Source organism: Eurypyga helias, unplaced genomic scaffold (assembly GCF_000690775.1).
Source record: "Eurypyga helias isolate BGI_N326 unplaced genomic scaffold, ASM69077v1 scaffold18401, whole genome shotgun sequence".
NCBI lineage: Eukaryota > Metazoa > Chordata > Aves > Eurypygiformes > Eurypygidae > Eurypyga > Eurypyga helias.
The window spans coordinates 17,537-25,475 of NW_010229433.1; the positions used below are offsets into that span (position 1 = coordinate 17,537).

The window sequence follows — 7,939 nt, forward strand, 5'->3', positions numbered from 1 at the left end:
AAAAACTTGATGCTCAGAGGTTTTGGCAACTATTGTATTTTTTCATCTGTTTGTTTTTAAACTGGTTTTGTAATATGGCAGTAACACTATTCTTAACAAAACTGACCATAAGAAAAATACCAGCCGGTATGAAATACAGCTACACTAAATCGGTACGGCTAGAACAGCACTACAGTTCTTTACACCTGCATGACAATCTTCAGTGTCATAAAAAGGCCATGCTCTTATGAAGCCCAGGCAGCCAGCTTCTTCATTTCATCTTCATCCTCCGCTCTCTTCCTGGTCGATGCTGCAGGGAAGGAGAGATTAACAATAACCATCAACTAACGTAACAGTCAGAACCATTTTACTTGTTAGCACGAGGACTTGCATAATGCTTTTCAGTTTGAAGATCTCAAATCAATTTACTGAGTAGCAAACTAAACACAGGTAATGCAATAATGAAGCTGATGAGAGATGCAACTATTTTGCCTCACCATATCTCACATATAACCCCGAGGTTAACAATATAGGTCTGAGCTAACTCCTAACTGAAAAAGACTCACACAGAAAACACATTTAACCTCTAAAAGCTGTCACAGGGAGCAAGCACGCACAAGAATGCTGCCAGTTCTCTCACCACCACGTAAGCCGGCACGAGTGGCCTACCCCTGGCCGGCTGTGTATCCCTGCTACCTTTCCTAAGAGTGCTGAAGGGCTGTGCCTGTGCAAGGCCAGCCCCCAAATACACTCACCCCATTTTACTGAAAGGTGTCACTTATTAAAAGGGAGAAAGAAATTCCCAAATTCACTTTGTTCAGGTGACATCAGTTAGCTGCTGCGTTCACAGCAACAGCAATCTCCAACTCTGCACCAGGTCCCACACACACTTTCTCTTTTTTTCACCCAAATCTCCTATCGCACATATTTCGCGTTCCCTGAACTAAAACCTTACCCAAATGTTCTTTGTTCACCGACTTGCAAACTGCATCCCTGCAGCCCAGGTTCAACCTCAGGCTGTCTCCATCTGCGGGCTGTGCATGTCAGGGTTTGCGTTCCTCCAAGCACCGGTGTGACACTGTCACTGGGTACAACACCCTTGAGCGTACCTGTACGGCAGCCAGTGGGCTCCCGCCTGTGGCAGCCACCACCCTGAGAGGGGCTGCAGCCCCCCACCTCTGGGGACTAAAGGTGGGAGGAGGACATGGGAGAGCAGAGGTCCAGTCCCTGCTCTAAAGGCAAGTGCCACCAGGTCACTGTGCAACTGAGGATGGTCACTATGCCTTGCTCCACGCCTCAGATCCCCCATCTCTGAAGTCAGGAGGGTAACATGCATCTCCAATGAGAAACATTACAGAACCATTAACTCTTGTTCTTGCTTTGCCGTTGCTGTGTAACAGTAAGCATCCAGTTTTGTAAAAGATAACCTGCTTTTGCAAGGCCTTAAATTACCTAAATGTAACCAGCTAATTTTGCCTGAAGCAGTCACGCAGACAGACGAAGCAGCAAATTAAGATAGTGAGAGGCACACAGAGATGGCCTGGTTTTAATAAAAATGTCAGCTGGCACAGCTGGATCTGGAAGAAGATGTACGAACAAGCCATAAACGCCTAGTCTGCAATTTGCACTGGGTTTTCCTAAATCCATTTTTTTTACTGGCTGTTCTGCCACTGACTTAAGTAGGTGAGGCAACAATCCCAGTTTGAGTACTTTAAACTGCTTCTCAGGGATTTCAGTGTCGTCTGCCAAAACACATAAAAGAGTCTCTGAGCTGAGCTGGTCTAGGTAACCTGTTCTGCAGCAGAACAGACCATAAACAACCTGTGCCATTCGTGTGCTGCCCTTGCCAACAAATATTTATACTCTTTTGCTAGCACTAGCACACAGCAAGTCTTTCAGCCAATCAAGGACAACAGGGACACGGTAAAAGGTAGAGTTAGAAGCTGACCATCTCTGGCTTAATTCAAAACTAACAGGGCAGAACTACAGAAAAATAAGACTACTGCTTAATGGCAGGAGTAAGTCTGTTCTGTAGAAAGGAAGCAAAGGAACGACAGTTTTTCTTTAAATGTGTACTTCCTGCTGCCTCCTTCATTTCTAATTAAAATACCAGTGGCAAACATCAAACCACTACCCTACAAAGCTGGATCTTTGTGACGCAAACATTCTGAATCTAGGTCAGACTCTAATTCAAAAAGATTAAAGGTATAATTGCAAAAAGAGAGAAGAAAGGTCTTCCTGTCGCTCAGTGATCTCACTACATTTCAGTAGGAGATGCACTGCTACATGTGCAAGGTCAAGTACCCCGAGTTTGTCTCCCCAGATCTACACAGAATTTGATCCTAAATGGTTTCATACAGCAAACCAGAATTCCACTCTGCTTTTTCTGATAAAGAGATACAAAAATAGGAAGAGGAACCTGTAATACTTTAAAAGTTAAAACACAGTTAAATACATGTCTGGAGCAATCTGTTCCTCTCCTCCCACTCACAGCATGTCTTAACCATGAGAAACGTAAAACGGCCAGCAAGCAGCAGTTTACCAGGGCGAGAAGGCAGCGATGTGGACGGAACACTTGGCAGTCTGACATTTCTCATTCCCTTGTTCAATTCTTCTTGCTCCAATTCTTCTAATTCTGCCATCAGCTCATCCTAAATTCAAGGAAAACATTATTTACAAATTCATTGTCCTGACAGTGATCTCAGGCAAGGGCATATTTAATGACTATGAAGCAAAGCACCACTGAGAAAACAGTTTACAGCTGGAAAAACGTATCAAAACCCAGCATATCGCAAGTATAATTTTTACTGAGTGTGAGCAATAGCAATAAACCTTAATTGAAAGTTGAAAGAAGGACAGTGGAAGTTAGAAACAGGACAAGGAAAATAATCTGAAAGAAAACCGATGGCAGTGCAATACCCGTCAAAAAGGCAAACAGCAGGGGTGAATAAAAAACAAAGGTCCCTCTGCCTTCCACAGGTTTGTCCAAATCCAGAGCCTGTATTTAACAGATTCTAATTATAATGTGCAATTTCTCCTGTTTTAAAAAGCAAACACATCCCACTGGTTATAAGGCAGACTGTCATTAAACATTATGCTTTTCCGCGCTATCACACAGGTCCAGGATTACGTATGATTTCGAAGCAGCACTGGAATCAGAGATGTCCTCCTGGGTCCCGTTATTCACTCCTGAAGCATGTAACACTCTTGGGCTTTTAGCTGCAGAAGCTGATTTGGACAGATGATCGAATCCACTTGTATAATACTAAAAAGAAAGAGGCTACACACTTTTTTAAAAGCCAAAGACTTACTCCTTCGCTGAAGTTCCCCAAAAAAAGGAAGCTAAATATTTCACATTTATAGAGAAATGGACCATTGCTACATTGATAAAATGGTTTAAAAATTAATAACAGGCAAAAGTGGCTGGGGAAGAGGTGACTACAGCAAAGTGTGATCTAAGTATCGAAATGGGCTTTTTCTACCCATTTATACCTTGCTTATCACCAATGTGGAAATTAAAATTATAATTACATATCCACCACAGGCCTTCCTAGACTTTCCTTGTTCTGTTATTATATTTTTAAGGCCAAAAAAAAATGGCTACAGTTTGCCTATCTGATCTAGTTCACAGTGCAAATACTAGGATACCACCTGAAAATTTCAGCATCAGGTCTACACCTACAGAATGAATCATAGAATGAGAATCTATACTTGATGATGTTCAATTGACAGCTGATCTCTCAAAGAAATGTGCAAGTTGGGACCCCATGTCCAACTTAGACATTTAGCTGAGGTGAAATTGTGTCTGTACTTTAAGTGCCCCGGACAGTGGTGTGAATACAAGCTTCTTACAAAGTTAGTCTCCAAGTTGTTGTAAAGTCCATGGAAACAAGTATGTCTGAAGACCTCGCTAGATGGTCATCTAACACCCTTCCATGCCAAATTAGTCCTTACCAATTTCTGCTGAACAAGTAAACAATTAAGAGGTGTGCTCTACGAGGCTGTGGAGTATCACAGCAGCAACAACAAATGCCCTTTCTCATCTTGAACGTAGACCAAAAAGATTGCAGAGGGAAGATACCACGTGAACTCTCAGGTTCCAGGCTTTGCCCATGAAATGCACATATTTCTAATGTGAATATCGGAAATAGGCCTCCAGGCAAGGGTCACCCCTCCCAGTAATCATCCTACTCAGGGAGGAGAGAGCTCTTCTGCATTCTTCATGACATTCACAGTGTCATCTCAAGGAGAAAGAATCTTTATGGTTTTGTGTCTATCTGGAGCACTAGAAATAATATGCTACCATGTTCTCCTTACACCCATGGCAGACAAATGAAGATGAAATCCACATGCGGCCAAAATGTCTTTCAAAAAAATTATTTTAAGTATCATCCTCCAACACAAATCACCTCATAACGCAGAAATGAAGACATTGCTTCTAGTGCTCTTCAGCTGAAGTGGCCTGCACACCAGGTTTCCCAGTTACTGGACAAGTGCCTAAGTATTAGGCTCCTATGCAAAGGCAAGTGCTAGTACAACAATGCCCCATGTGACAGTGGCTTATCTTCCCAGAACAGAAAACGTGCCAATCAACTCAGACTAGTATCTCTTAGGAGGGAACTTCCAGGGTAATCTACAACATGCTTACTAATTCCAGATTGCCAGAAGTTAAGCACTGATGAAAACTAAGTGACACTGTGTAGCTGGTCGGGGTGGCAGTATGTTTTAATTCTTTGTTCCAGCAGTGATAAATGTGTCTTGAAGTCTATTTATATTCAAATTGGAAAAACAAAATACAAAGAATCATTACTATTTTCAGCAAATTATAACTGTTGAATGAAGCTTCCTCTTCACCCCCAATCAAGCAATATGATATAGAATCGCGGAAGTGTTTGGGTTGGAAGGGACCTTAAAGACCATCTAGTTCCAACCCCCCTGCCATGGGCAGGGACCCCTTCCACTAGACCAGGTTGCTCAAAGCCTCATCCAGCCTGGCCTTGAACACTTCCAGGGATGGGGCATCCACAGCTTCTCTGGGCAACCTGCTCCAGTGCCTCACCATCCTCTCCAGGAAGAATTTCTTCCTGATATCCAATCTACATCTCCCCACTTTCAATTTAAACCCATTACCCCTTGTCCTGTCACTACAGGCCCTTGTAAAAAGTCCCCCCCAGCTTCCCTGTAGGCCCCCTTCAGGTACTGGAAGGTGCTATAAGGTCTCCCTGGAGCCTTCTCTTCTCCAGGCCAAACAAGCCCAATAAAATCCCTTGTGTTTGGTTGTCTTCATAGTTAAAAAACAAAAGCAAGCCCGTTGTGATACTGAGCCTGATCCCTTCCTCTGTATGCCACAGACTGCAGGAATTCAAGTATACTTGAATTTTGAGTCCTCAGCCATGGTTGAATCAGAAATAAGTAACGTCCTGCTTAGATAATCACATCCAGGGACACTGGACAGGGGCTACTGCAACAAATTTTCACAGGGTTCTAATTGCTTTGTGAGGGTTTCAGAAGAAAAGAGCTTAAGGAAGAAATCTTATTGCCTCCAACAGGAATTACTTCTAGATAACGGATCTACTGCTGTAGAAAATATGGAAAACAAGGAAATTACCTGTACCTCCAAGTACCAAAAAAGGACCTTAAAATTCTGGTCCAGATGTTCAGAATTGCAAACAACAGCCTGTTCGTGGCACAGGAACATGCGCTTAGTCAAACAGATATCTGTTTGGAGCACAAAAATCTACATATTTCAGTGTCTACTTGGAGGAGTACAAATTTCATGTTTTAGTGAGCTCCTTCCATGGTACAAAGGAGAATAATAACTATAGGAGTGCAGTTAAAAATAATCTTTTTAAAATCTATAGGTAAATAAATATTTTTTTACATTTTTACAAATATAGGAATTGTAATTTATTATATAATTAATTTTATTTAATTTTAGGTATAGTAATACTTATAAAAATGTCCTACATAGGGTAAGATGGAACACCAAGGAATTTCACACCCACACGTTTGAGTAAGAAACCACTAAAACAAGCCACTGCACGACAAAATAACCATGGAGTCATTTAACAGCTAAAACTCATAGGCTTTAATTAAAGTACTAACCTCATCAAACTCATCACCAAAGCCAGCTCTGTTTGAGATAGCATCTGAAATTTCCTGGGCAACATCTTGCTGTTCAGTGATATCCTGCATCAAATCATCAATTTTGTTCAAGTCCCTGCCAAGATAATATGGAGACTTTTTTTAAAGATACATCATTCAAATCCTACAGAACAGACTCAGGAAAACTTGAACAGACCCTATATCCTTTTTATGCCCATGGCTGTGCAAACAGCAGAATTCAAGGAACAACTTCCCTCACCTACAACTTAAAGTTTCTGGGGAAGCTTCCGTATGTTTTAGCCAGTCCAATTTCTTCCACTTTGGGATTATAACAAACGTCAAAGTGCAGCAATCTGTCTCCCTCCCTCCACCTGCTTCTCTTACCTCTGCCAACAAACTGTCACATTCCTCAGGTAGATCCCATCTCCTTTACAAGGTCAGCATCTTTATAGATGGATCCTTTTTGATGCTGAGCTTTCACCAGAACTAAAGGGAACTTAACAGGACTGTACTGAATTTAAAAGCTTCCCCTTATTGTTACTCCATTATTGTTGCAGTTCCTGTTTACTGCTCCCAGAAGAAACTTTCCGATTTAACTCCATTTATTCAGACAGGAAAATGCCTCATGAAACAATATAGGGCATATAAAAATACTACACACACACACACTTATTCAGATCTAATGAGCACTTTCAGTCACACAGTCCAGCTTACGAACTTGGAGAAAAATAGTCCATTTAGCTGAAGAAACTAAGTTTTCTTCTGGAAATCCTGAGGGCAGAGGCAAGTCTCTACTGCTAAGGCAGACTTAAAAAAAAAAACAACCAGGTGCAACACGTATCTCTTCAGTTAGTTGGACTTACCTCTATACTTGCTGTTAAGAAAATAACATTTGTCCCCCAAAACAACATTACAGCCCCAACAGCATTCCTGACATTAAATGCCTGAACCAAATATGAAGTCAAAACTGGTGGACTTGACACTGTAGTGATGAAGCAGTTTAAAAGCTATTCAAAAGGACTTACATATTTTCATGCACTTTTTTCATGGCTTGTGCAGCATAACCCATGTTCTTGAGCACTTCTGTGTTGGTGTGGGAATTTTCCAATGCCTCTCTCTGGAACTCAATGGTCGAAAGTGTCCCATCAATTTGACTCAACTGTTTCTCATATCTCTTTTTTCTCTTCAGTGCTTGTAAGGCAGCTGGAATGGGAAGAGGCAAAGTGCACTGTGTATTTCCATAGCAAAACGCAAGGACAAGTAGTTCAGCACCAAGCCGACCTGCAGAATTTATAATTCTCACCCTCCTACCTTACTAGTAGGGAGACAAACTTTGACCACACCAGATCAGCAGCCTGTTTATCACCAACATGCTGTCGCATGAACATGCTGGGAAGCCTCTTTTAGATTAACTCCTTTTAGCACCACAGGGAAGAGCAGCTTCTTCCTCCACTGCGGGAGATCTTGAACTCCATCCTGCGCACACAGGCAAAGCAGGGACGGTGGGGAGGAAAAAGAAAAATGTCAGAGAGAAGTCAGAAAGGAGGAAAAAGGGGAAAGAAGGAAAAGAAGAGGGTGCAAAACATAAGTAAAAACTAAGGAAGACAGAGTAAGACCTGTCATGATAACCACACCTTGACCAACGCTGCTCTCTAAAGCTCGGCTGAGCAGCAGGAACTGCCGAAGCCCACACGGCCTACCTGAGCAGGTGGGTTAGATCAGAGCAGGGCTCACATTGCTCTGACTTCCACCTGCATCTATTTCTTACAATCCCTTAGGAGCATGATCTTTAAACCTCAGAACTTGAAAACATATAGAACTTTGTAGACACAGTCAAGTCCAGCTGCTCCCCATT

At 42.1% G+C, this 7,939-nt stretch overlaps 1 protein-coding gene across 1 annotated transcript; it reads right to left on the minus strand.

Annotated features, from left to right (window-relative positions):
* Positions 1-224: 224 nt before the first annotated feature.
* On the minus strand, positions 225-7,456 carry CHMP4C (charged multivesicular body protein 4C). The gene is made up of 5 exons (XM_010160404.1): positions 7,417-7,456; positions 7,110-7,287; positions 6,085-6,199; positions 2,522-2,630; positions 225-289 (listed from the first exon to the last, which is right to left on the minus strand). The coding sequence occupies exons 1-5, from the start codon at positions 7,454-7,456 to the stop codon at positions 225-227; spliced, it is 507 nt and encodes a 168-aa protein (XP_010158706.1).
* Positions 7,457-7,939: the final 483 nt, after the last annotated feature.

Coding starts and splice junctions, on each gene's coding strand:
- CHMP4C (XM_010160404.1), bottom strand. CDS start 7,456: ATGTTGGTGATAAACAGGCTGCTGATCTGGTGTGGTCAAA. Junction 6,200..7,109: donor AAAAAAGTGCATGAAAATAT/GTAAGTCCTTTT, acceptor TTATCTTGGCAG/GGACTTGAACAAAATTGATG. Junction 2,631..6,084: donor TTGGTGATGAGTTTGATGAG/GTTAGTACTTTA, acceptor CCTTGAATTTAG/GATGAGCTGATGGCAGAATT.